We start from the raw sequence: 26,541 nt of genomic DNA, 5'->3' as shown, positions 1-26,541 counted from the left end.
TGTTTTTTGGGTTTTTTTAATATAGAGGACTTTTTAATTTGGCTTCATTCATCAATTACATTTGGTTGAACTTTTTCGTTCTGTGCAATTTAAAATATATACAAAAGTGGAGAAGACCCTCGTGGTCCATTGGTTAAGCATGGCCTGCCAATGCAGGGGACACAGGTTTAATCCCTGGTCCGGGAAGATTCCACATGCTTCGGGGTAACTAAGCCAATGCGCTACAACTACTGAAGCCGACATGCCCTAGAACCCATGCTCCACAAGAGTCACCACCACAATGAGAAGCTTGTGCACCAAAACTAGAGAGTAGCCACTGCTCTCCACAATTAGAGAAAAGCCCACACAGCAATGAAGCCTGGTGCTAAAAAAAAAAAAAAAATCATCTGTAGTAATTTTTTTTTAAATAGAAAAAAAGTAGAGAAACTAGAATAATGAGGTCTCATGTACCCACCACACCAATTCATGGCTGATTATGACTCGTCCCTCCCCTGCCTCTACAGAGCTTCTACCATGGCTTTGTAGTACTTTGAAGCAAATCCCAGCTTTTCATTTCATCTGTAAAATTTCAGTATGTATTTCTAAAAGGATAAGAAATTTTATTTCTCAAAAATACTAAAAATAGAATATCCACATGACCCAGCAATTCCACTCCTTTTGGTATATATCCAAAAAAACCCACAAAACACTATTTAGAAAAGATAACATGCATGCCAATGTTCATGGCATTATTTACAACTGCCAAGATATAGAAGCAATCTAAGTGTCCATCAACAGATGAATGGATAAAGAAGATACAGTACATACACACAATGGAATATTACTCAGCCATAAAAAACAATGAAATAATGCCATTTGCAGCAACATGTATGGACTTGGAGGGTATTATGCTAAGTGAGTTAATCAGACAGACATTCTGTATCATATCACTATTATGTAGAATCTAAAAAATAAACTAGTCAACAAAACAAACAAAAAAAACAGACTCACACAGAACAAACCAGTGGTTACCAGTGGGGAGAGGGAAGGAAGAGGGGCAATATAGCTGTAGGGAATTTTTTTAAAAAGGTTATTATTATGACAGTCTATGAAATCATGCGTGTGTGAAACTTTTAAAAACTGTAAAGTGCTACAGAATTTATAGAATTTTCAAAAAATGTTAATAAAGGACAAGGAATCTTTGTCCTGAAAAAGACAACCACAATATCATTTTCAACCAGGAAAAAATAACACTTACCGTGGTCGAATATTCAACTGCGTCCAAATTTCCCTGGTGATCACTATTTTTTTTTTTAATTTTTCCAATCAGGATCCAAATAAGGTGCAGGCATTGCCACTGCTTGATAAATCTGTAAGTGTCTTGTTGTTGCGGTTTTTCCCGTTAGTCTCTCTCTCCCTCTTTTTCTTCTCTTTTCTTGAACTTAACTTGTTGGAGAAACAGGGTCTTGTGTCTTATGAACCTTCCCTCTGAATTTTGAGGATGCGAGTCTGTCCTTTGTACTTTCGGTACCTGGTGTCTGAATCTAGACAAGCTTGATCCGATTCAGGTTCCGCTTTTCCGCCGATTACCTCGGCGTAAGAGTGGCTTCTAGCAGAAGATATTTTAAAACCAGTTGTCTAAGGGCTGAAAAATGGTGACCTTCCAATTCTACCATTAAAGGGAGAGGAGTTTTTGTCTTATATACTGTTTTTAAACAAAGTATATAAACAGTTTATATACTGTTTTAAACTGGAAGCCAGCCTGTTTGTATGCGGATGGGGGAGAGGGGGGTCGGAATGGGAGGCGCCTCGCCTTGACCTTTGACTGAAACCCCTAAGTCCACAAACCTGGTCCCACCCCATAATCATAGCCTTAATGTCACTCCCGTAACTCCTACAGCTCAGCCCGACTGGACTCTAACCTTAACTTGATAGCCTTGGCCCCAACCTTCTCTGACCGTTGACCTCTGACCCCCGAGCATAGCTAGCCTTTGACACCACCGCCCTCTGGAAGACGAACCTGAGGCACAACTAGTAGTCTGAGTCTCTGTGGTCGAAAGGGCCCAATAGCGCCGGAGAGGAGGCAGGTTCTGGGAAGAGCCAATAGCTTGAGAGGACGAGCCGAGTAACAACCAGTAACCTTGAGCGAGAGGCGGGACTCTGAGGAAAGCCAATTGCTGGAGGGACTCGGTGCAGCCACAGCCAATAACCCTGGGGAGGGGGCGTGGCCCTGGCCCCACCAAGACCCGGCTCCGGGGCTATGGCCGGAGGTGGGCAGGTGGTACTGCGGACGCTTTCCCAGCAGGGCTGGGTGCGGGGCTCGGGGGCAGCCGTGCTGAGCCGCCTACAAGACGCGGCCGTGGTGCGGCCCGGCTTCTTGAGCGCGGCCGAGGAGGAGACACTGAGCCGCGAGCTGGAACCCGAGCTGCGCCGCCGCAGATACGAATACGACCACTGGGATGCGGTGAGGCGGGTGGCGCTGGGGCGGAGCCACGGGGGCGTGGCTTGGGACGTTAGAGACCGGGCGGGAGTGGAGCGCTGGGGTGGGCGGGGCTTCATCTGGGCGGGGCCTGGGGATGGGGGCGCGGTCTTGATAACTTGGGGTCTTGGGGGCTGGAAGAGCGCTTTGGAGATGTGAGCAGGGCCATAACGAGGCAGAACCGAGGGGTGTTTGGGGGACAGGACCAAAGTTAGGGGTGGAAACGGGTGTGGAGCGAGATGAGGGAGGGTCACGGGTTGAGGAGTGGAGACAGGGGACCCGGTGAATCAAGTTGTGAATATTGAAACCGGGCCAACGTTAGGGATGGAATGTGGGACTGAGCTAGACCCTGATGGTGGGTAGAAAGGACTAAAGCCAGACCCAGATGTGGCAGGGGTTGGGATTTGAGAAAACATCATGGGGTAGATAGGATCAAAGTTGAGAATTGAGGGTTGGGGTCAAGTGTCATCCTGGAAAAACCAGGCCTTTGCTTTGCACTTCCACCACCCTCCCCCCAATCCCTCCCCAGCCCTGGGCTATGTCTCAGTTTCCCTGTTCCCCACCCCTGGAAGCTTCCAGGCTTGACCTGAGTGCTCTGGGCAGGCCATCCACGGCTTCCGAGAGACAGAGAAGTCGCGCTGGTCAGAGGCAAGCCGGGCCATCCTGCGGCGTGTGCAGGCAGCTGCCTTTGGACCTGGCCAGACGCTCCTCTCTTCAGTGCACGTGCTGGACCTAGAACCTCAGGGCTACATCAAGCCACACGTGGACAGCGTCAAGGTGGGCAGAGGGCAGTGGCTTGGAGCTCCCAGCTGGGGATGGGCTGGCCAGGCCAAAACCCACCCTCCACCATGTCCTCTCTTCCAGTTCTGTGGATCCACCATTGCCGGCCTATCCCTGTTGTCTCCTAGCGTCATGAGACTGGTGCACACCCAGGAGCCAGGGGAGTGGCTGGAACTCTTGCTGGAGCCGGGCTCCCTCTACATTCTTAGGTATTGGCAGCCAAGGAGCCTGCACTCCACCAGTAACTCACAAGACACCCACTCAACATTTGAAACACCTTCTGTCATTCAGCCCTGACAGCAGACTCTACCACTAGGGCTGGTCTGCCTGGAAACAGGGTTGCCCTCACCAGCCACATCCTCTGTTTTCTCCTACAGGGGCTCGGCCCGTTATGACTTCTCCCACGAGATCCTTCGGGATGAAGAGTCCTTTTTTGGAGAGCGTCGGATTCCCCGGGGCCGTCGCATCTCGGTGATTTGCCGCTCCCTCCCTGAGGGGATGGGGCCAGGGGAGCCTGGGCAGCCGCCCCCAGCCTGCTGACCCCCTGGACCATTACCCCAAGCTGTTCAGGACACCGTGTTTGTGAATAAAGTTGTGAATAATGTTGGAGAATGGACAAGCTGACCTCCTGTTGCCAGCTGTTTGCAGGAAGGCCAGGATCTGCAGGGGAAACCCAGGACCACACCTGCCTCCCCCCTTCCCCCTTCCCCGACCAGGAGCATTCCCAGCTGAACACACAGTCATAAGGCTGGAGGAGCAGTTTCCTTTATTGAGCCCCTTGCTGGTGGCCCCAGCCCACCTTCCCTTCTCTTTGCCTCAGCCTCTGGGCCTCCAGTAAATAAGTCAGCTGAGCTTCTCCAGCGGCTGCAGGGCTCCGGGTCAGCCATCCTTAGCCACCGCAGCCACAGGCCGCTGCCGAGAGCTGGGGCAGCCGCTGCCAGCGGTGGCGGTCATCGAGAAAGGTCACATCGGCGTAGCGGGTGGGCTGGCAGCAGGGTCCTCCATGGGCTCGGCCCTGGCCCCGCAGTCGGGCCAGCGTCAGGCCGTGTTGAGTGCGGGCACCGCGAGGACAACTGCCAGCGCAGTAGCGGAAGATGACCGTCTCCTCCGACGTGTAGCCCAGGCCCAGCTCAGCCACAGGCAAGGACAGGCTCCACAGCTGGCACGGGCTGGTCAGGGATCGGCGCAGGCGGGCTCCTGCAGGGACAAGGGGCAGCTGACAGCAGGCAGAGGCTGGGCAGAAAGGAGTTGGGGGGCGCACAGGGCTCCGGGAGTCCTTACCCAGCTGTGGCCTCTGGGTCTCTCTGTCCACCGCTGGCTCAAATGAGAGCTCTCTCTCCGCCACCAGAGCCTCCCAGGCCCCCCGGCTTCCACCAAGGTCCAAGTGGTGGATCAGGAGAAGCAGAGAGCCTAGCAAGACTCTTCCTGTGGCCATGGTGACGGGCAGGTCCTGAGGATGCGGATGCCCGGCACCCTCAATTTATCCCCTCTCTGCCCGAGCTGGGGAATTAACCTTATCACTTCCGGCTGCTGCTTGTTGCAAAGGCTCCAACATCGCACACCTCGGGCCCAGGCAGCCCCGCTCCTCTGCCCCACACCCCATCCTTCCAAGAGTTAAGGGTGCACACCCCCTCACACACACACCCCATCCAGACATTCCACAGACCCATTTCCAACACCCCCTCCGCCCCCTGATTTACGAGTGCTGTGTCGGCAGCCAGGGCCGAGCTCAGGGAGGGCAACTTGGGGTCCCCACCCCACCTGCTGTCTGGAGGGAGGGTTGGGGGGCCCCAAGGGTCTCCCAGTGGGGGTCCTCCCCTCTCGGGCAGGGTGCTGGGGCCCAGTAGCCCCCACATTGTGCACCAGGTAGAGCGGATGTGCATGCAGGGAAGAGGTGGGTGAGCTGACGGGGAATCGATCATGGCTCCTGCCTGGAGGATTAAGACATCATGCCCTGCCTCCGGGTCTGGCCCAGGCAGTATCAAAACAGGAAAAGGGAGAGGCCTGGGGACTGCCAAGAGCTGGGACACAGGGGCAGGAAACTCACCCTACAGGGACTCCTGTCTCTAGAAGGCCAACCTGAGTCCCCTGGGACCCCAGCCCTACCTGGGGTTGGAGGGCATCAGAGCAGGAGGGGAGGTTAAGCCCCACCCTGGTTCCGGCAATCTCCCAGCCCTTCTCCATCACCCTGGAGAAGCGAGCCTCCATCCTCAGCCATGAAAGGGGGCTAACAGAGTCCCTCCCACATGAGGTCTTGAGGACAAACAGGAGACATATTTAGTTTGTATCAGGGTGCCTGGTACTGAGCAGTTGAGAGCCTCTTAGAAGCTTCCCTGGTGGCTCAGATGGCAAAAAATTCACCTGCAATGGAGGAGACTCAGTGTTCGATCCCTTGGTTGGGAAGATCCCCTGGAGAAGGGAATGGCTACCTACTCCAGTATTCTTGCCTGGAGAATCCCATGGACAGAGGCGGCTGGTGGGCTACAGTCCATGGGGTTGCAAAGAGTTGACACAACTGAGCAGCTAAGCATACACAAAATGCTCGAGGCAAAGGAAATAAGAGCATCTTTTTTATTTTCAATTTTTAAAAAATTTTAGGCCATATCCTGTGTCATGCAAGATCCCGAACAGGGGATCCGACTTGTGTCTCTGCGTTGGGAGCCCAGAACCTTAACCACTGGACCACCAGGGGAAGTCCTGAAATACAAGCAACTTGTGTAGGTCTGACAAGGTGCCTGAACCCAGTGCAGGCAAGACCAGATGAAAACTCAGGTGAAAAAAAAAAAAAAAAAAGAAAACTCAGGTGAGACTGCCCCTAAGACTGGCAAACATCAGAGTCTGCTTACACGTGGCTGGGGGTGTGTGTGTAATGGGCATGCCTGTTGGTAGCAGTATAAACCAGTGGCAGTTGAACACTGGCTACAGAAACCACCAATCCCATCCCTTTGACCCAGGACACGTGCTTCAGTAGCTCATCCATTTCAGGTGAGCCAAGATGCAAGCTCGGGGCTTTTTGCTGCCCTTTGTATCAAGAAGTAGGAAAAGACCGCAGCACCACCCACGGGGGGCTGCTTCAGTGATTTTGGTGTGCTTTTTTCTTCTCAACTGCTTGTTGAGACTACCTTCAGATGGGGGGTGTTGCTGGGAGGAATGTCACTTATCTAAAGTCACCCAGAATTAAGAGACACAGGTGGGGTTTGAACCCCAAGTCCTACTGAATGCAAGGCTCCTGATGTGAACCACTGGGGGCACGTAGACTGGTGTGGTGGGGGAGGCCTCAGACCTCGGTCCACATGGCAGGCAGAGCAGGGGTGAAATTGTCAGGGTAAGGGGCAGGCACTTCCTTCACGAAAGTCCTGGCGGAAGGATGGGAGGGAGGTTGGAACGAGCTGGGACATTCCTGGGAATTAGCCGGCCATCTCAGGCATTCCGGCTCGGCAGCCAAGGGCATGTAGAACTGGGTGGGGAGGTTTTCCACCTGCCGTCTCCAGCATCCTGCCACCAGCCGGATCACTCAAACGGGTTTCAACGTCGTTCCTGCTGCCAAGTTCCATTTCCAGCAATGTGACTCCACAAACGCAAAGAACCCTCTTGCTTACAGAATGCCTAGCCATACTGGATAAAATAAACACCTTACCAACTTGTGAGACTCTAAGGGAAGCCCCAGAAACCCCACTGGGAAGTTGAAAAGTAGGGTCCAGATGCCAAGGCCAGTAACAGGGGTTTGGGATTTTGTGGCCATTTAGGACAGAATCAAGAGCTGAGAATCTTAGAATGACACATCTGGGGCAGGTGTGCATGCTAAATTGCTTGAGTCGTTTCCGACTCTTTGCGACCCTATGGACTGTAGCCCGCCAAGCTCCTCTCTCCATGAGATTCTCTAAGCAAGAATACTGGAGTGGGTTGCTATGTCCTCATCCAGGGGACCTTTCCAACCCAGGGATCAAACCCAGGTCTCTTAAGCCTCCTGCATTGGCAGGCGGGTTCTTTACCACTAGCACCACCTAGAAGCCCCTTCTGGGGCACCTGGTAGGCACATGCAAAAACCATCTGGAAGAACTTGCCTTGGAATTCCCTGGTGGTCCAGTGGCTAAGGCTCCATGCTCCCAATGCAGGGGGCCCAGGGTCTGATCCCCGGTCAGGGAACTAGATCCCACATGCTGCAACTAAGACCCAGCACAGTCAAATAAATAAATAAAAACAAATATTATTAAAAAAAAAAAAAAAAAGAACTTGCCTGCAAAGCAGGCCACCCAGGAGCTCCAAAGACAGAACCTGGAACTAGGAACAAGTCCCCCCATCCCAGGTCACAAACACAATCATAAAGAGGCATCAGAAAACAACAGGGTGCCCGTCTGCTTCAGGTACTAGGTGAGTGTGATGGAGACGGTAAGACAAGGATGTTTAAACTAACAATGGAAAAGAAGGCATCAAAAACAGAAGGGGCCATACACTCAAAACAGAGCTACTGATCTGAAAAAGATATTTGCAGAACTGAAAGACAGTGACACTAAGTACTTATGGGTTTGTACACGTGTGCTCAATCATGTCCAACTCTTTGGGACCCGATGAACTGTAGCCCCACCAGGCTCCTCTGTTCATGGGATTTCCCAGGCAAGAATACTAGAGTGGGGTGCCATTTCCTCCTTCAGGGGAACTTCCTGACCCAGGGATTGAAACTGTGTCCCCTGCACAGGCAGGCAGATTCTTTACCGTTGAGCCACCTGGGAAGCCCTACTTTTAATGGGTTCAGGTGGTGGATAAGCCACAGCTGAAGAGAGAACCAGCCAAGTGGAAGACAGAGCTGAAAGAAATCACCCAGCAGCTCCATGGAGGAGGTTGAGGGGGTAAGGAAGAGGATTAAGTTCTGCTGCTGCTGCTAAGTCACTTCAGTCGTGTCCGACTCTGCGACTCCATAGATGGCAGCCCACCAGGCTCCCCCATCCCTGGGATTCTCCGGGCAAGAACACTGGAGTGGGTTGCCATTTCCTTCTCCAATGCATGAAAGTGAAAAGTGAAAGTGAAGTCGCTCAGTTGTGTCCGACTCTTAGCGACCCCATGGACTGCAGCCTACCAGGGTCCTCCGTCCATGGGATTTTCCAGGCAAGAGTACTGGAGTGGGGTGCCATTGCCTTCTCAGGAATTAAGTTCTAAGAGGCGTCTACAGGTGGCGGGACGAGAGGCAGCAAGTGTGGGGATGAAGACACTGAGGATTGTGGAAAACAGAGCCTGTTTATTGAGGGCAGCATCACTCCTTGAGGGAGAAATGCATCTTGTCGTTGATCATCTTGCGCTCAGGGTTCAGGCGCTTCAGGATCTGAGCCAGTACGTTCACTGTCTGCTCGCTGCTCAGCCCCGTCTTCTTGGTCTGGAACTTTTTCAGCAGGTCCTTGGTGGTCATGGGCTTCCGCGTCAGGTAGCGGCGCACTGCATCTTCGGTCACTTGAACGTCGCCACTGCTGGGGGTTGACTTCCCAGACTGGGGCTGAGGAGTGGATTTCCCGGACAAGCTCTGGGGCCCGGCGTCCAGTCGTAGCCGCTTGGCTGCCGGCGTTTCGCTGGTGCGCTTCCCTGTGGGAGGTGGCGGTGGGACTGAGACTGGGTCTGCGAGGCTGGACCACTAGGTAGGCGGGTAGGGGGGTGGGGGGACAGTGCTGGGATCATGTGTGCAAGGGGCTCAGAGGCTGCGGAACAGGAAGACCAGGACGGGGTCAAGAGAGCAGGGTAGGGCGGGCGGGGTGGGATGGGGCGTACTACTCACCCTGCTCCAGCTTGCTGGCGGCTGCCCGGAGGGTGGAAGAAGTACTGCCTGCTTCAGTGCTGGGCGTGCCTGGCCGGCTGTTACCCCGGGAACTGCCCCCTGATGGCTTCCGCTCCCTTTTGGGGGGCGTCTTCTTTTTCTGTGGAGATTGGGGCTGAGCACGCATGTCGGGAGAGGGCCCCCCCACCGTCCGCCCTGGCCGGCCCTGCCTCGGTGGGGCCTTACCGCCATGAAGAGTGCCGAGGAGGCTTCGCTGTCAATGTCACTCTCCTCCGAGCTGTCGGACTCCTCGCTGCTGTCTGCAAGGGGCCAGAGGAGGGGGCGTCAGGGCTGGAGACCCCTGAGCCAGCCCTCGGTCCTGTCCCAGATCAGGGGCTCAGAGGGGCCAACCCACCTTTCCTCCGCTTCTTCTCCTGCGGCGTGGGCGCCTTCTTCTCCTCCTCCTCCTCCTTGTCCTCCTCGGGCGGCTTTTCCTCCTCGCTCTCCTCACTGCTCTCACTCTGCTCGTCCACGCCCTTGGGACCCTCCTCCTGCTGGGTGGCCTTGGGCTTGCCCTCCAGCTCATCCTGGGAGCTGCTGTAAGACAGAGAGCGGGCAGAGGGTGAGCGAGCGCGTCCGCAGGCCGGCCCAGGGTCCCACACCCGCCTCCCGCCTGCCTCACCTGGAGCCGTCGGACATGTAGTCCACCTCCTGGCCCTCGAAGTCCCCATCATCACTGTCCTCAAAGGCCTCGTCATCTGAGCCCTTCTTCTTCTTCTTCTTCCGGCCCCCCTTGCTGGGCGGTGCCTTCTTCTTGGCCTTGGGGGCTCTGCCACCTGGAGAAGAATACACGAGGTGAGGGGCTCAGATGGACATGCATCGTGTTGTGTGTATCTAATGACGCCTGGACATCTCAGGGGCCGCGGTGATGCCAGGACCAGCCCCAATTCCTCCAGGAGGCACAGAGCTAGCCCAGGGTTGTAACAATCACCCACCGCCAAGCAAGCAATCCCAACTCCACACCCCCAGCCAACCTCTTCCTCTAACTCACACTTAGGCCCACCATCCCTGCCCTAAATCACCTGGGCCAGCCAGCCACTGGGCAACCAGAGACCACCCTTTGGCCCAGAGCCTGCTGGTACGACTCAAACTGGCTACTCCTAAGGCCATTCCCATGGAAATCCCAGTCAAGGCCATGGCTGAGAGAGACCTTCCTGGGGCCTCCTAACCAACCCTAGTGCTTCCCCCAGCGGCCAAACTCCTGAGGGGATCCAAGGGTCTGCAAGTAATCAAGCAATCCTTTCAGCGGCATTCACCTCTCTGAGTCATCACACAGGACCTGGATTAATTACAACTGCCACCCCTGCCACCCAGGGCTGGCTCCACCCGCCTCACCCTCCTCGCCGCTGGCCTCGCTGTCATCGGACGACATCTCCAGGTCGTCCTCCAGGTCGTGGATGCGCAGCTCGCTGGCCTTCTTGCGGCTGCGCTTCTCCTTCTCCTCATCCTCCTCGTCCTGGTCCTGGTCTTTCAGTCGCCGCTGCTGCATGATGCTGAAGTGGTTCAGGACCTTGTTTCTCCTGCGGGGCGGGGGGGCAGTGTTACAGCAGGGGCTGGCAGCGGAGCTGGCTCCGGAGACCCCCTCCGGGAGTGGGCCTCATCCACGGTGCCTCCCTGCACTTCCACCACGTGTGCCCCGGAGGAGAGCCACAGACACAACTTAGGTGATGAGAGGGACGACCTGACCCTACACGTGGGGACACAGGCACGTGGCAGAAAGACCCTGAGCTCACACAGGGAGAGCTGGCCCTCCTTTGGTTCCCTGTCTTCCCAGAGTCCCTCAGGAGAAGGTCTCATGTGATGCTGATGCCCTAGCACTGGATCCACCTCCCCACTGTCTCCAGTCCATCTGCCCCCTGGACTGGGTGCTCCTGAGCGGTGGAGAGATCTGGCTTGCTCACCGCTGAGTCCCCAGCTCCCAGTCAGGCACAACGTCAGGGGGTTGCAGCCCTTTTCCAGGCATGGCCCCATCACTCACCTCTCCCACTCCTCCTCGGCCTCCTCGGCCGTGAGCGTGCGGTGCTTGGCCAGCGGCGTGAAGTTATACCAGTTGTGCACAGGGAAGGCCTCGAAAGCCCCATCAGGGCACTGGGTAAAGATGTAGTAGGAGGTGTTTTCTGTCACGCCGCCCTTCTTTATGCCCTTGAACTTGCGGCCGGATTTGCCGTTGACCCGCAGCAGCCAGGGCTGGTCCTCTGGCCGGAACTCCTTGAGGACGATGCCGTACTTCTTCCTCCGCGCCTCCTCCCGGAGCTTGCGGTTGAACTCGCTGCCGGCGCCCGACTCAGGCATCTCCTCCTCTTGGTAAATCTTCTTGTTGCTCAGGTCTCGTTCCAGCCGGGCCTGGGAGGACAGAAGGCGACACTTCTCATCAGGGAGACTGCTCCCCATTCAACGATACCCCTTCCTCCCCACAGGCTGAGCGGTGGACCCTCAGAGCCAACTTCCCACTTGGAGAAAAGAGGCTCTGTGAATGTGGGCGAAGGGATCTGTCTAAAGCCCGCTACGATGTCTGTTTCTGCAGCTTTTTGAAAGTTTGAAATTATTTCCAAATTAAAAAAAAAAAAAAAAAAGACACCCCAGAGTCAAATCACTTGTCGCAACCTGTTTGCTGCAAACCCCATCACAGGCTCACCTGGTCCAGAGCCTTCACCTCCACCGTTCTCCCTTCACTTGCCCTCGACCCCACAGTGGACAAATCTCTTTACAGACTGTTTGTAACCCTTTAATGGCTTCTGCTATAGATGAATGGTTGCGTGCCTCCAAAATGCATTCTTTTTGGCTGTCATCCGGGGCTTCTGGAATCTTAGTTCCCCCACCAGGGATGGAACCTGGGCCCCCGAGGTGAATGGGCTGGAGTCCTAGCTCGAGGCCTAACTGCTCTATCTCCAGGGAATTCCCCCAAAATGCATATAACCTAATCTCCAGTGTGATGGTATTTGGGGGCGAGGCCTCTGATAGATGATGATTAGGTTATGAGGCTGCAGCCTATTAGTAATGGGATAAGTGCCCTCTTTAATAAAGGATTCCATAGTGCTGTGTCCCTCTTCTGCCAGGTGAGGGCACAGTGCAAATGCATCAGCTATGAACCAGGAAGCCTGCCCTCACTAGACACCAAATCTGCTGGCGCCCTGATTCTGGACTTCTAGCCTCCAGAACTGTGGGAAATAAACATCTGTTGTTTATAAACCACCCAGTGTCTGGAATTCTGCTAAAGCAGCCTGCAACAACTAAAAGACAGCTTCTAAAGACCATTCTGGAGTCTCCGACAATGGGGGCTCTGAGTCACCTCTAGGAGGCAGCCCCCTCCTCTCTTGCCCAGATAGATCTTGACCCCAAATGCCCATTAATGGGCACAAATTTCAGGAGAAAACCTCCTGCAGGGTCATACATATCTTGCCCTCAGGGGTGCCCAGAGGCTCAACCTGGGCCTTAGTTATCATTTATCTGCACGTGGGGAGAGAGGAGGATACTAAGCCTTAGTTACTATCACAACCAAGCAACTATTACATCAAATCCAGGGTCAGGTTTTCTCACATCCTCAGAACTCGGACTTACCTGATTCCAAGTAGTGAGGTTGACTTTATCGGCTGCATTGAAAGCCATAATATTGTATTTTTTGGTGGTATTTCTGGAATGGACAAGAAAGAAGAGGCAGTGCTCAGTCAATCATTCATTAATTCAGTAAACCCTCCCAGGCTCAGTCCTTTGTGCTGGGCAAAGCTGGGGACCCATGAAAAAAACCCAGAGATCAGTTAGGGACAAATATTTCTGGGAACCCAAGATGGGATAATTGGGAACTCAGCCTTGGGCAGGGGGGTGGACAGCCAAGGAATGCCTCCTGAAGGAGGAAAATACTGTAACGGAATTTTGCAGGATCAAAAAGAATCCACCCAGTAGAGTCACAGTTGCCATTCCTGGTTGAGGGAATCCTAGGCAGGGAGGTTGCGTGTTACTGTATATTAATGTACTCATTCATTCACTCTATTAAAAAAACAGTGATGCCCCAGAGGCCTCGGCTCAACCCCAGCCCTGGAAGAAGAATCAGACACTCCTGGAGGCTCGAGATTTAAACATTTTCTGGAGGGAGAGGGGGTTGGTAGGATCAGGGACTTACTTGGGAACTCGGACGACATACTCAGTGACATTCTGGCTGCTGGGGCCCTGAGGGGAGAGAAAGCAGGACAGTGAGTGAGAGGCTACAGAGGCCACCACCAGGACCGCAGCCGAACCGCCTTGCCGCACACTTACGAGGGCCGCCATGGGGCGATGGGCGATTGACCCGGGTCCGGTCAGAACCTCTTTCTTTATGCCTCCCTTGGGGTGCGCGTCCCTCGGTCCCGAGGAGGCAGCCCTCGAAGTGTCGGGTCTCTGGCCTCGATCGCGGACCCTAAGCCCGGGATACAACCGATCCTGGGAAAAGCTATCCGGAGGCCGAGCTGGGTCGGCGATCAGCTAGGGACCGCCTGTGCCAAGTCTGCGCCTGCGCAGCCGCCTAAACCGGAATCGAAATCCTGCAGGCCTAGTCGAAGTAACCTACTCCGAACTGAAGGTAGCTAGCGCCTTCTGTATCTAGCGCTCTGGCGGCCCGCAGTGTATATATATATATATCACGATAATTCCATCAAGCCGATAACTTCATCATGTGGATAACCCAATCAAGTGGTGTGGGGACGCCCCCAGTGACATTACATGTCAGGACCGCGGGGTATCTTGGGAAGGAAGGGAGGAAACCCGCCACCCTTGCGGCCTGTCGGGCTATTTGCGCATGCGCTACTTTACTCCGGAAGTGAGTCCGAGGTGGCCGCGTTACCACAGCAACCGAGGCCTCCTTGGCAGCCGACTGCTGCGGCTCTACCTGAGTCTCTTTGGGGTTCATTTCTCCCCACTGCCCCCGGGAGTAGCCCTATCATCTCGCCAAAAAATTGGGCCAGGGGCTCTTGTGACGTTGAATCGAACCAGGCGAGGTCAGGGCCTGTGTAGGGGATGGAGCGAGATCATCCCACGGTCCGGAGGCGGGTTGGGTTTCTGCAAGTCCAAGCTGCCCCAAATGGGCAGGCCCCTGAGGCCCCAGAAGAAGGAAAACGTCGCAGGGGTGGCTGGCTTACTCGGGGGAAGGGAAGGAGGTTGTGGAGGGCGGGAGAATGCAGGTAACCCCCCCCCTCAAGTCCAGGTGTGCACACACCCCTCCTCCCGGCCCCCAACGTTATAGTAACACAACAATCTCTTTAGACAGAGATCAGAGAAGACCTGAAGGGTGAGCTGCAACCTGAAGGGACTGCGGTATGGAATTCCAGCGGGGGTGGAGGTGGGGGAGGAGCAACAGGGAGGTGATGAGTACAAGGGTCTGAAAGGAGGCCCCTGGGCCGAAACACAGTAAAGAAAGGGGAGGGTGGTATGGGATGAGACTGAAGGGGTGGACAAGTCCATGTCCATCTCAGAGCCTCAGTTTCCTCAACTGTAAAAAGGGGTGATGCTTCAAGGAGATGCTGCACACAAAGGGCCTGACCTGCTTGGGTTCACACCTCATCCACTTGACCTGTAGCAGTATTAATGGTGCTGTGCCTGGATATATCACTGGCTGTGGACATGCACCCCCAGATACCACCCTAGGGCAGAAATAGGCCTGCCAGCAACATGTGTCCAGTGTCACCCACTATAGCTGTGAGCACAATCACCTCAGCACCAACTGACCCCTACAGGAACCAACCCCCTCCCCTGTCTCTCTTTCTCGTGCACTGCAGACATCCTCAAGTCCCCCCGATCGTCTTGGTGATGGGTGGTCCAGGCTTCGGCAAAGGGACACAGTGCAAATACATGGCAACCAAGTATGGCTTCTGCCACATGGGGCTGGGCCAGCTGCTGCGGCAGGAGGCCCGACGGGGCACCCAGCAGGGCCGGAAGATCCATGACCTCATGCTGCAGGGATCCTGGTGCCCACAGTGAGAGCTCCCGGGCAGGGCAGCACAGGGATGAGGGGGCCCATTGGAAGGAGCTTCCCAGGAGGACCCAGTAGGAGCCAAGGGGCCTCTCGAGGCTGCTCCACTGGCTGCTGCTTTGTCAACCGAGCCTCTGTGTCCTCAGCTGTAAAATGGGAGAGCAGCTGGACCCTCAGCAGAAGGCTGGGGTGTGGGGTGAATGACTTTGTTCCTATAAAGGGCTTGGCAGGGTTCCTGGCCCATAAGACGCACTTAGTAAACTTTCTTTATTGTTTTAGTTACTAAGTTGTGTCAGACTCTTTGAGACCCTATGAACTTTATCCCTTCAGGCTCCTCTGTCCTTGGGATTTACCAAGCAACCCACCAGAATGGGTTGCCATTTCCTCCTCCAGGGGATCTTCATAACCCAGGGATCAAACCCTCATTTCCTGCATTGGCAGGGGGATTCTTTACTGCTGAGCCACGCGGGAAGCCCTCAGTAAACTTAGCTAGTATTTAAACTTTGTGACCTTGGGCATGTTGTCAGTGGCCCCTTCTGCCCCCAGTTCCTCACAATAAGATGGAGGTCGTCCCAGTTCCTCATGATAGTGATGAGCAAAGGAGCCCACTAAGCCTGGCGTGGGGCAGACGCCCCCCGCCCCAGCAGACAGTAGCTGAGCCCCATTCTCTGAAGTGCCCCCAGAGACCCCAGCTCATCAGAGGGGTCCAGAGCAGGGCACTGAGGATCCAGGGCACCCAGCAAATGTTCCCCTGAAATCACCAGAACTTGCCTAGGTGACCTCATAGGTGAGGGGCCCCCCAAGCACTGAATACAGCCGCCTCTTCCCTCCCCAGGAAGTCATCCTTGATGTGATCAGCATCTGCATGCTGTCCTGCCCAGAGAGCCAAGGCTTCCTCATTGACAGCTTCCCCCAGGAGTTGAGGCAGGCCAAGGAGTTTGAGCGTTTTGTGAGTGAGCCCGAGAGGGCATGAAACCAGGCCTCGTCCCCACCTCAGATGGAGATGTCAGGCAAGAGGAGCTGATGACAGGGAAATGGAGTTTTGTGTTAATTAGGGGATGGTTGGGAGGTGGTTGGAAGTGTCTAGACCCCCAGGTGAGCTCTTCAAGGGTGAGGACAAAGTCATTTTAACATCTTCCCACACAGTCAATCCTTTCCCTGATGGCTCAGACAGTAAAGAATCTGCCTGCAGGAGACCTGGGTTCAATCCCTGGCACAAGAAGATTCCCCTGGAGAACGGAATGGCTACCCACTCCAGTATGTTTGCCTGGAGAATTCCATGGACAGAGGAGCCTGACAGGCTACAGTCCATGGGATGGCAGAGTCAGACACGACAGAGTGACTAACTCTTGCACTTTCCACACAGTCCCTGGCAACTGGTAGACAAACTATTTGCCCACTGAGTGGCAGGTGGGCTTAGCATCACCTCTGGGTTGTAAAGATGGACTGTAGCTCTCCACTTACCTGTTTATTCAGCCTCCTGTGCCCAAAATAATTCTTGAGGACAAGCTAAGTCCTCTGGACTTCACCAGACACATGGGTCAGGGGCCAGTAATATGTTCCATGCAAAATACAACAGAATTTCTGGTAGCCATAAGTGCAGTGAAGAACAGAAAACAGAATGACATCCCAGAGAGACTGTTGATCAGTCTCTAAGTCATATCCCACTCTTCGCGACCCCAGGGACTGCAGCATGCCAGGCAGGAAAAGAGAAACTGGCAGGCTAGGGGCCTCCAGGCTTTCCTGGGACTTGCTGGGCTTGCTGAATGTCCTAGAAACGCATTCAGGTGCCAGGCGTGGGGAAGGAATCTGACAAAGGTCGCAGGGGGCTGCCCCCCACCCTCCCTGCCCCCCCATCCTGCCCTCTGTATGCACCTCTACTGAAGCAGTTTTGTCTGGATTGTTGTGATGAAGGTAAAAGGTAAATAGTGGCTCCCTCTCCAGGTCTGGGAGCTTGAAGGGCAAAGGCCAAGCTAATGAATGACTCTAGCCAGCACCTGGCCTAGAGTAGACACCCAGTCACCCATGCCAGCTGAATGGTCTCCACAGGTGGTCGCAAAGCATCAGGACAGAGGCTGCAAAACCCCCAGGGCCTCGGGTCCCACGTGATCCACTGACATGTTCAGTTTGGACTATTCAGTGTTTCACACTTTTTTTTAAAATTCGTGGCCAACCTTCAAAAATCCAGAGATGCCACATGAAAACTCCCGGCTCCTCCTGAATAAAACGCCTGACTTGGCAACACGGGAGCCTGCTGGTCCCCATGGCAACTGCAGCCTGAAGTCCTCCGGAGCTTTTCACCAGCCCAGCACTGTTCTCCACACTCTGCACAGATGAACTCTGATCTTCCCGAACGTTCCAGGCACCCTGCTTTTTCACAGAGGGATCAGGGAGCAAGCCCGGGTCACACCATTCAGGCAGCCAAGGCAGGACCAGGGCTCCAGTTTTAACACGTGGATGGGATGTGCTCCCTCTGTTCCCTGCCGGCCCCCCAGCACCCACCCGCTCCCTCTCCTTTACGGAGGCCCATTTAGGATCCTGCTTGTGTGCTAAGAAGCACAGCACACGTGCTTTTCTCTGGTACCCGTGTGGCTCTAAGAAGTGAGAAAATGAAAATAAACAGGATCTTAGTTCCCTGACCAAAGACTGAACCTTTGCCCTCAGCAGTGAAAGCTTGGAGTCCTAACCACTGGGCCACCAGGGTATTTCCAAGAGTGGGTTTTCTTTCTTTTTCTTTTAAATATTTATTTATTTTGGCTGCGCCAGGCCTTAGTTGTGGTATTCAGGATCTTTAGTTGTGGTATGTAGAACTCTGAGTTGTGGCATGTGGGATCTAGTTCCCTGACCAGGGATGGAACCTGGGTCCCCTGCATAGGGAGTGCTGAGGCTTAGCCACTGGACCACCAGGGAAGTCCCAAGAGTGTGTTTTCTTTACAGGGAACTTTGATCTCTGTGAGTCATCTAACCCCTGCCTTAGGGTCCATCTAGGGTCTCCGTTAAAAGGCGTCCCTGGAGCCACCCAGCTTAGACCTTCAGCCCTGATCCCACCAGGCTTTCGAGCCTGTTTCAGGCTACTCTGGCTGGTGTGAGTTGGAGCAGTGAGTCTGGCTTGACGCTGAAGCTCCACAACAAGAACATGATGCCCAGGAATTCTTCCCTTTATCTTTCCTGCTTTCTCTGTGGCTTGGGGGGACAAAGGTGCTGAAATTCACAGGAGTCCAGAGCTAGACACTGCCTCGGCGTTCCCAAAAGACCAGCATCCTTATTTTATAGACAGGAACACTGAGGCCCAAGCAGGGAACATTCTCTGAGGTTGGCCCCTACTCTGTGGGCGGTGGTGGGCTGGCCTAGTTCACGTGCTGGCCTTGGAGCCCTTGAGACCGGGGCTGAGGTCCCACTCAGCTGCTGTCTCCACGTGTCCACTCTGGGTCAGCACTCCCAGCCTGTTTCCTCATCTGTGCACAGAAATACCACCAGCATCTCCTCCCTGCAAGTGAGGCTGATGCAGGGAAGCTGTCATGTCTGTTTCTGAGTTTCTGAGTTGACTGCAGTCACATCTGCCCCCATCCTGAGAATACACGCTCTGGGGAACTGAGGGGTCCTTGGCCGTTTGTCTCGAACTTGGCCTGGCTCGTGGCAAGAAGCATCTGTTTGTTGTTGTTGTTGCTTTTGTTGTTTTTTACTTTTTTGGCCACATCCTGTAGTGTGTGGGATCTTAGTTCCCCGACAAGGGATTGAACCTGTGCCCCCTGGAGGTGGGAATGCAGAGTCTTAACCACTGGACCACCAGAGAAGTCCCCAAGCAGCGTCTGTTGAATGAGCACACGGGAAGCCCCCAGGAAGCACTGGTTTGAGGGCCAGTGGGCCAGACCAGACCAGACACCAATAGCCCTGACTATCTGCATCAGGTCGGGTTGTGTAGGAGATCCATGAACAGTCTCCCCAAGATGTCCAGGGACAGAAGGCCCAATTATGGGGGCTCATGTTTCTCCCCAAGGATCACCTATATTGTGAGACCAATGATTTGGGGAAGTTCACAAGAGAATGTTTAATTATTAATTTTTTGGCCTTGAGGCATGTGGGACTCTTAGTCTCCCCACCAGGGATTGAACCAATGCCCTCTGCATTGGAAGCCTGGAGTCTTAACCACTAGACCACCAGGGGAGTTCCAGAAGTAGGTTTTGCAATAATGACGTGTGTTTTCAAACTTCTTCCTAAGTGTAGCCTCACAGGAAGTTGCCGAGATGGTGGAGAGGTCCTGCCGGACCCTTCATCTGGAAGGGCCACATCTCATGCAATGCGCATCCAATATCAGAACCAGGCCGTCAGCCCTGGTTTGTATTTATTTTCACAGTCGCCTCCATGGCAAGTGACATCCACTTTCCATTTCCCAAACTGCTACCATTATCTTTAAAAAAAAAAAATTGTAGAAAAGGGAAGTGGATAGAATTCAAAGCCTTAAATAATAGCGCAGGCAGTGAAACGTGAACTCAAGTCAGTCAATGAACATTTTTTTTAGTTTATTTATTTATTTATTTATGGCAGTGCTGGGTCTTCGTTGCTGCAAGCGGGCTTTTTCCTCCAGTTGCAGACAGTGGGGGCTACACTTTGTTGAGGTACTCAGGCTTTATTGTTTCAGAGCACGGTTCTAGGGCTTCAGTAGTTGCAGCTCCCAGGATTTGTTGCTCTTCCGCAGCATTTGAGATCTTCCTGATGAGGGATGGAACTCATGCCCCCTGTATTGGCAGGCTGATTCTTAACCACTGGACCACCAGTGTCGTAGTCGCTCAGTCGTGTCTGACTCTTTTGAGCCCCATGGACTGTAGCCTGCCATGGAATTCTCCAGGCAACCATACTCGAGTGGGTAGCCATTCCCTTCTCCAGGAGAATCTTTCTGCCCCAGGGATTGAATCCAGGTCTCCTGCATTGCAGGCAGATTCTTTACTGTCTGAGCCACAGGGAAGCTGGGGGAAGTCCTTAATTCTTGAAAAAAAAAATTGTTTTGTTTTGCTGTGCTGGGTCTTAGTGGCAGCACATGGGATCTTCCATCTTCCTTGCAGAAGGCGGGATTTTTTGTTGTGGCTAGAGAACTCTTAGTTGAAGCATGTGGGATCTAGTTCCCCAACTCATGCCTCCTGCATTGAGAGTGGAGTTTTAGTCACTGGACCACCAGGCAAGTCCCTGTTCTTTTCTTTTTAATCCATGAATATTTTAGTACATATTTCCTAAAAAGTGAAGGCTTTTGTAAAAATTGTATCATGCTTCCATTATCACACCTTAATATCCTCCATGTTGTGAAATAACCAATCATTATGGAAATTCCTGTGAACACCTCAAAATCTTTTTCTTTTCACATCTTATCTTAATCGGGATTGAAGTAAGGTTGGCCCACTGTGATCAGTTGCTTTGTCTCGGTCCTAACGCAATATAACTGGTGGCCTTTTAAGAAGAGGAGACTTACACGTGGACAGAATGGCCACTGAGGACACAGAGAGAAAACAAGCCAAGGAGAGAGGCTTCCGAAGGACTCCACCCTGCCAGCACCTCAGTCTCAGATTTCTAGTCTCCAGGACTGTGAAGAAGTGGAATCTCTTTTTTTAAAAAGAATTTATTTTGGGCTGCTCTAGGTCTTGGTTACTGTGAGTGTGTTTTTCTCTAGTTGTGGTGCGCAGGCTTCTCATTGCAGCGCCTTCTCTTGTTGCAGAGCACCGCCTCCAGCAACTGAAGCATGCAGGCTTCAGTAGTTGAGGCTCCCAGGCTCTAGAGAACAGGCTTAGGCTTTGCGGTGAACAGGCTCAATTGTTCCGCAGCATGTGGATCTAAATTCCCAGACCAGGGATGGAACCCTCGTCCCTTGCCTTGACAGATTCTCAACCACCGGACCACCAGGGAAGTCTCCAGGAAATGGAATTTCTGTGGCTGGAGTCACCCAACTGTGGTACTTGGTGTGACAGTCCTCACAAATTTAAGATAGCAGGTCAATCAGGGGCTGCTGTAACACACCCCCGCCGGCCCCTTATCTTATAGATTCATTCATTGCTGATCGGAATCAGTAACTTCATATTCCAAATCAGTTCAAAATGTGTAACTCTCAGTCATTTGTTTCCCCCACATCAATTAGCTGATATTCTTTCCTTAAAGAAGGAATGTCCTTTTCTTGATGAAAACTGAAAATAAAAGTTTCCTTGTATTTTAAAAAAAAAAAAAAAAAAAAAAAAAAAAAAAAGAAGGAATGTCCTTCCTCAACAAGGGCTATTTGAAATATATTGGTTCCTGCCAGACAGGTGGGACACAAGATCATCTTCTCCCTTCCAAGAGCCCATTTTCAGACTGAGGGGTTGGAGGTGTCCTAGCTGCCTCCAATGGTGAAAGTGAGGTTCATTATTTTGTCTTTCCATGTTTTGTTCTCTTGCATCCTTACCATCTCAGTTGATGCTGCTGCTAAGTCGCTTCAGTCATGTCCGACTCTGTGCGACCCCATAGATGGCAGCCACCAGGCTCCCCTGTCCCTGGGATTCTCCAGGCAAGAACACTGGAGTGGGTTGCCATTCCCTTCTCCAATGCATGAAAGTGAAGAGTGAAAGTGAAGTCGCTCAGTTGTGTCCGACTCTTAGCGACCCCATGGACTGCAGCCTACCAGGCTCCTCCGTCCATGGGATTTTCCAGGCGAGAGGACTGGAGTGGGGTGCCATTGCCTTCTCCAGACCATCTCAGTAAAATAAGTGTACTTAAAGTATTTAAAGTGAGTCTTCTTTTTTTTTAATTTATTGGAGTCTAATTGATTTACAACGTTGTGTTAGTTTTAGGTGTACAGACGAATGATTCGTTTGTATATATACTCATTCTTTTTCAGGTTCTTTTCTGACATAGATCATTACAGAATATTGAGTAGGTTCCCTCTGCTGTACTGTAGGTCCTTGTTGCTTATCTGTCTTGTATACAATACTGTGTATATGTTTATCCCGAGCTCCTGATTTATCTTTCCCCTCCTCCCCACATGTTTCCTTTGGAAACCATAAGTTTGTAAGTCTGTTTCTGTTTTATAAATATGTTCATTTATGCCATTTTAAAAATTAGATTTCACATATGACTGATATCATATGATATTTGTCTTTGACTTACTTCATTTAGTATGATTATCTCTAGGTCCATCTATGGCACTGCAAGTGGCATTATTTCATTCTTTTTCCAATTTTTATTTCTTGGCCACACTGCATGGTATGTATGATTTTAGTTCCCTAGCCAGGGATCAAACCCAGGTCCCCTGCATTGGGTGTGCAGAGTCTTAGCCACTGGACCACTAGGGAAGTCACTATTTCTTTCCTTTTTTATGACTGAGTAATATTCCATTGTATATATGAACCATATCTTCTTTATCCATTCATTTATAGATGGATATTTAGGTTGCTTCTGTGTCTTAGCTATTGTAAGTAGGGCTGCTGTGAACATAGTGGTGTATGTATCTTTGAATTATGCTTTTCTCCAGATATGTGCCCAGGAATGGGATTGCTGGGTCTTACGGTAGCTCTATTTTTAGTTTTTTGAGGACCTGCCATACTGTTCTCCATAGTGGCCTGCACCCATTTACAGTCCCACCAACAGTGTAGGAGGCTTCTCTTTTCTCTATACCCTCTCCAGCATTTATTGTTTGTGGACTTTTTGATGATGGCCATAATCGGTCTTCTTTTTTGTGAGTCAGCATGTCTCATTTGGGGCCATTAGGAGTTCCCTCATGCTGCACAGTGTCCTCCAGGACACAGCTCCATTTCACATTCACCTTCTCGCTTTCTGTGCAAGACATTCCACCCCAACCTTTCACATTTCTGGCCTAGCCCTGGAACATCAACCATTTCTCCTGGAGGCCTCTGGGCAGTGGCGTTCCATCTGGGGGCCAGGAGCACTCATTGCTATGGGTGCTCATCGTTTCCAGGCCTCTCCAGCAGACAGGGCCAGGAAACACACACTTTTTTAGGAAAAAAAAAAAAAAAAAATATATATATATATATATCACAAGTTCATACTGTTGTTTCCAGCTCACAATTAACATCACAGTGTTTTACTTTTCTCTTTTCCCTAAAAAGTCTGCTTCCTAAAACCACCGATATTCTCAGTTGCATTATTCCATTAGATGCAAAATAGTTTCCAAATAAGTAACATGCCAGTGTTAACTCCTGAGAATTAAACTACCATAGGATTTTTAAGACTTCTTTGCAGCTATGGTTTTCCTTAGGCTTCCTTGGTGGCTCAGATGGTAAAGAATCTGCCTGCCAATGCAAGAGACTGGGTTCAATCCCTGGATCTGGAAGATTTCCTAGAGAAGGAAATGAAAACCCACTCCAGTATTCTTGACCGGGAAACCCCATGGACAGAGGAGCCTGGCAGCCTGCAGTCCCTAGAGTCACAAATAGTTGGACACAACTGAGCAACTAACACTTTCTGGTTTTCCTTATAATAGCTCTCCCTGTGGACGGACCACAAAAACACTGGGTCCCTAGCGATAATTATTTTCTCCCTGCATTTGCGGCATGACATTGACACAGGATTCATTCATTTCGGCTTGGCTTTCAACATTCAGGGATTGCTTTTTTAAATTAACATTTTGCATATGCAGCATACTTAATGATTTCAAAGTCACATAAAAAAGTAGATCCACCCCTGCCCCCAACTGTGCCCTCCCCTCCCTATAGGCAAGCATTTTCATTAGGTTTTGGATTGTCCTTTCTGATGTTTCTTTTTGCAAATATAATACAAGTGTGTGTGTGTGTCCCTCCTCATAAAAACTAGCATTCCATATACAACAGACTTCACTTTTTGTTTAACTTTACAGTATACTCTGAGATTTTATATCAGTGTCAAGAAGTCTTCCTCAGACTTCCCCACTGGTCCACTGGCTAAGACTCTATGCTAGTGGGCTCTGGAATGCACAATAGTTGTGGCTCCATAGTTGTGGCACATGGGCTTAGCTGCTCTGAGACATGTGGGATCTTCTTGGACTAGGGATTGACCCCATGTTCCCTGCATTGGCAGGCAGGTTCTTATCCACTGTACCATCAGGGAAATCCCCCTTGGTGGCTTTAAATGGACATTTCTCTTATGATGAATGAAGCTGGGCATCTTTTCCAAACTTTTGGGCCAGTTTCATTTCTTCTTCAGTGCACTCTTTATATCTTTTCTCACTTTTCCCCATCCTAGAGGACTGTTGGTCTTTTTTTCTTCTTGAGTTTAGGGAACTCTTTATATATTAGCTGTTTGTAATATAGGTTGCAAAATTTCTGACCCCCCCACCCCCCGGTTTGTCAATTATTTTTTTGTTTTATTGTGCCTTTGTTTTTTTTTTTGGCCGTGATACCTGACCTGTGGGATCTTAGTTCTCTGATCAGTGATGCAACTGGGGCCCTGACAGTGAAAGCACTGAGCCCTAACCACTCAACTGCCAGGGTGTTCCTTATTGTGACTTTACATATTTATTTGGCTGTGCCTGGTTGCAGCATGCAAACTCTTAGTTGTGACCTGTGGGATCTCATTCCCTGACCAGGGATCAAACCTGGGCCCCCCTGCATTGGGAGGGTTGTCTTAGCCACCAGACCACCAGGGAAGTCCCAAGAGTGGGCAGTTTTATCTTATTCCCAACTTTACTCGGAAAGCAAGTTTCCATTAAATAAGATGCAGGCTTAGGATGTTTATCAATTCCTAGTGTTTTTTTAAAAATTAAATCAAGAATGTGTGAATTTTGTCAATTAAATTGCTCTTTCTCTGTTTAAAACGATTCTTATATGGCTTTTTCTTTAGTTAAGATAATAACAATAAATTGTACTGAACCGTCCTTGCTTTCCTAGAATGAATCCCACTGGGCTGTGGGGTTTTTTTTGTTGTTGTTATTTTGTTTTTTAATGTGCTGACAGGTTCTGTTTCAAAAGGAAATTCTGGAAGAACTAGGAGGTGGGGTTCAGGGATTGGACCAGAGATTGAACCCATGTCCCCTCCATTGGCAGGCAAGTTCTTATCCACTATACCATCAGGGAAGTCCCTCTTAGTGATTCGAAATGGGCATTTCTCTTACGATGAATGAAGCTGGATGGCCTTGGAGATTCTGGGAGGTCTCCCTGGAGTTAGGAGAGGGCAGCAGTGAGCTGGAAACGCTTGTTCTTTCCCCAAAGTGCTTGCAGGAGAAGAAAGCAATGGAAAACTGCTTAAATCCATCTTAAAGGGAACGTGTGTGTGTTTAGTTGCTCAGTCATGTCCAACTCTTTGCAACCCCATAGACTATAGCCCCCCAGGCTCCTCTGTCCATAGGGTTCTCTAGGCAAGAACAGTGGAGTGGGTTGCCATTCCCTTCTCCAGGGGATCTTCACGACCCAGGGATGGAACCCAGTTCTCCTGCATTGCAGGTGGATTCTTAATCATCTGAGCCACCAGGGAAGCCCTTTAAAAGGAATATTTCAATAGAAATACCCATCAACGAGGAACCAGTTAAGTAAATTATGACACACATCCATACAACAGAATGGGCTTCCCTGGCGGCTCGGAGTTAAAGAATCCACCTGCAGTGCAGGAGACTCAGGTTCCATCCCTGAGTGGGGAAGATCCCCTGGAGGAGGAAATGGCAACCCATTCCAGTATTCTTGCCTGGAGAATCCCATGAACAGAGCGGGCTACAGTCCATGGAGTTGCCAAAGAGTTGGACACAACTGAGTGACTAAAGGAAGCAACAATAGAACAGAATACTATCTAGTGATTAAATAAAATACACACAAGTACCTTCCTTGTGTGTCAAATACACAACCATCTCCAGCTTACTAAGTGAAAGGGCAAATCAGTGTCTTTAAGAAAAAGCAGGAAAAATAACATCAGAACCGAATTTGCTTGGTATATGCCCAAAGAGTTCCAGAAGGAGAAACAAGAATCAGATTAATTTGATTGCATCCAGGGAGGGTGAAACTGGGTGCTTGGGGGCAGCAAGGAGACTCTTCACCCTTTCCCACTGGTCTTGTTTGGCTTATGAGCTCTGCCAACGCCCTACCTGTCCAAAACACAAACACATAGAAGAAAAACTTGGAACGACAAGAGTAAAATAGACCCCGGGGGGGGGGGGGGCTGGTTTTTTACTGGGGGAGCACCACCCTAGATCCCTGATCTCGGGGCAGGGGTGGGCATGGGAGGCCACCTCATTCAGCCTCTTCCTCACCCAGCCCCCTTTCACGGATGCCCAGGTGGGCTGGGCCCACAACGTCATCATCACACTTGACTGTTCGATGGAGACGATGATGCAGAGAGCCCTAAGCCAGGATCACATGGAAAACTGGACAGATGACTGTGAGGCAGCCCTCCGCTAGCACCTGGAGACGTACTACACCCTGTATGGACCTGTCCTGACCTTCTACCAGCAGAAGAACCTGCTCCGAAATGTTAAGTACCATCCCCCCACTCCAATCCAGCCCGGGCAAAGGGACCAAGTCCAGCTGAAACAGAGCAGGTGTTAACTGTTACCTAGGTCCCAGACCTCTCTGGGCCTGCCTGAGTTTCCCCATGCACATACACTGGGGGATTCCATCTCTTCCATCAGGC

General features: G+C 51.6%; 4 protein-coding genes across 5 annotated transcripts in view; 1 reads left to right on the top strand and 3 right to left on the bottom strand.

The window, feature by feature from the left end:
• The window catches only part of ACER1 (alkaline ceramidase 1), a 57,774-nt gene extending 55,690 nt beyond the window's left edge, over positions 1–2,084 (bottom strand). For both annotated transcript variants that reach the window (XM_065917939.1, XM_065917938.1), the window contains exon 1: positions 1,238–2,084. The gene's annotated coding sequence lies outside the window, so the exon portion shown is untranslated. The remainder of the gene's footprint in view (positions 1–1,237) is intronic.
• Positions 2,085–2,189: 105 nt separating this feature from the next.
• Positions 2,190–3,857, top strand: ALKBH7 (alkB homolog 7). Its single transcript, XM_065917941.1, has 4 exons — positions 2,190–2,443; positions 3,062–3,235; positions 3,323–3,447; positions 3,616–3,857. The coding sequence occupies exons 1-4, from the start codon at positions 2,240–2,242 to the stop codon at positions 3,776–3,778; spliced, it is 666 nt and encodes a 221-aa protein (XP_065774013.1). The 5' UTR covers positions 2,190–2,239; the 3' UTR covers positions 3,779–3,857.
• Positions 3,858–4,127: 270 nt separating this feature from the next.
• On the bottom strand, positions 4,128–4,790 carry PSPN (persephin). Its single transcript, XM_065933488.1, has 2 exons — positions 4,520–4,790; positions 4,128–4,435 (listed from the first exon to the last, which is right to left on the bottom strand). The coding sequence occupies exons 1-2, from the start codon at positions 4,671–4,673 to the stop codon at positions 4,128–4,130; spliced, it is 462 nt and encodes a 153-aa protein (XP_065789560.1). The 5' UTR covers positions 4,674–4,790.
• Positions 4,791–8,451: 3,661 nt separating this feature from the next.
• Positions 8,452–13,732, bottom strand: GTF2F1 (general transcription factor IIF subunit 1). The gene is made up of 10 exons (XM_065917935.1): positions 13,290–13,732; positions 13,156–13,202; positions 12,597–12,669; positions 11,017–11,381; positions 10,374–10,558; positions 9,661–9,814; positions 9,394–9,575; positions 9,225–9,298; positions 9,000–9,138; positions 8,452–8,809 (listed from the first exon to the last, which is right to left on the bottom strand). Exons 1-10 carry the CDS (start codon positions 13,299–13,301, stop codon positions 8,487–8,489), a joined length of 1,554 nt encoding a protein of 517 aa, XP_065774007.1. The 5' UTR covers positions 13,302–13,732; the 3' UTR covers positions 8,452–8,486.
• Between the last annotated feature and the right edge of the window lie 12,809 nt (positions 13,733–26,541).

Source organism: Muntiacus reevesi, chromosome 1 (genome assembly GCF_963930625.1).
Source record: "Muntiacus reevesi chromosome 1, mMunRee1.1, whole genome shotgun sequence".
NCBI lineage: Eukaryota > Metazoa > Chordata > Mammalia > Artiodactyla > Cervidae > Muntiacus > Muntiacus reevesi.
This window is presented reverse-complemented; position numbering and strand designations above follow the sequence as displayed.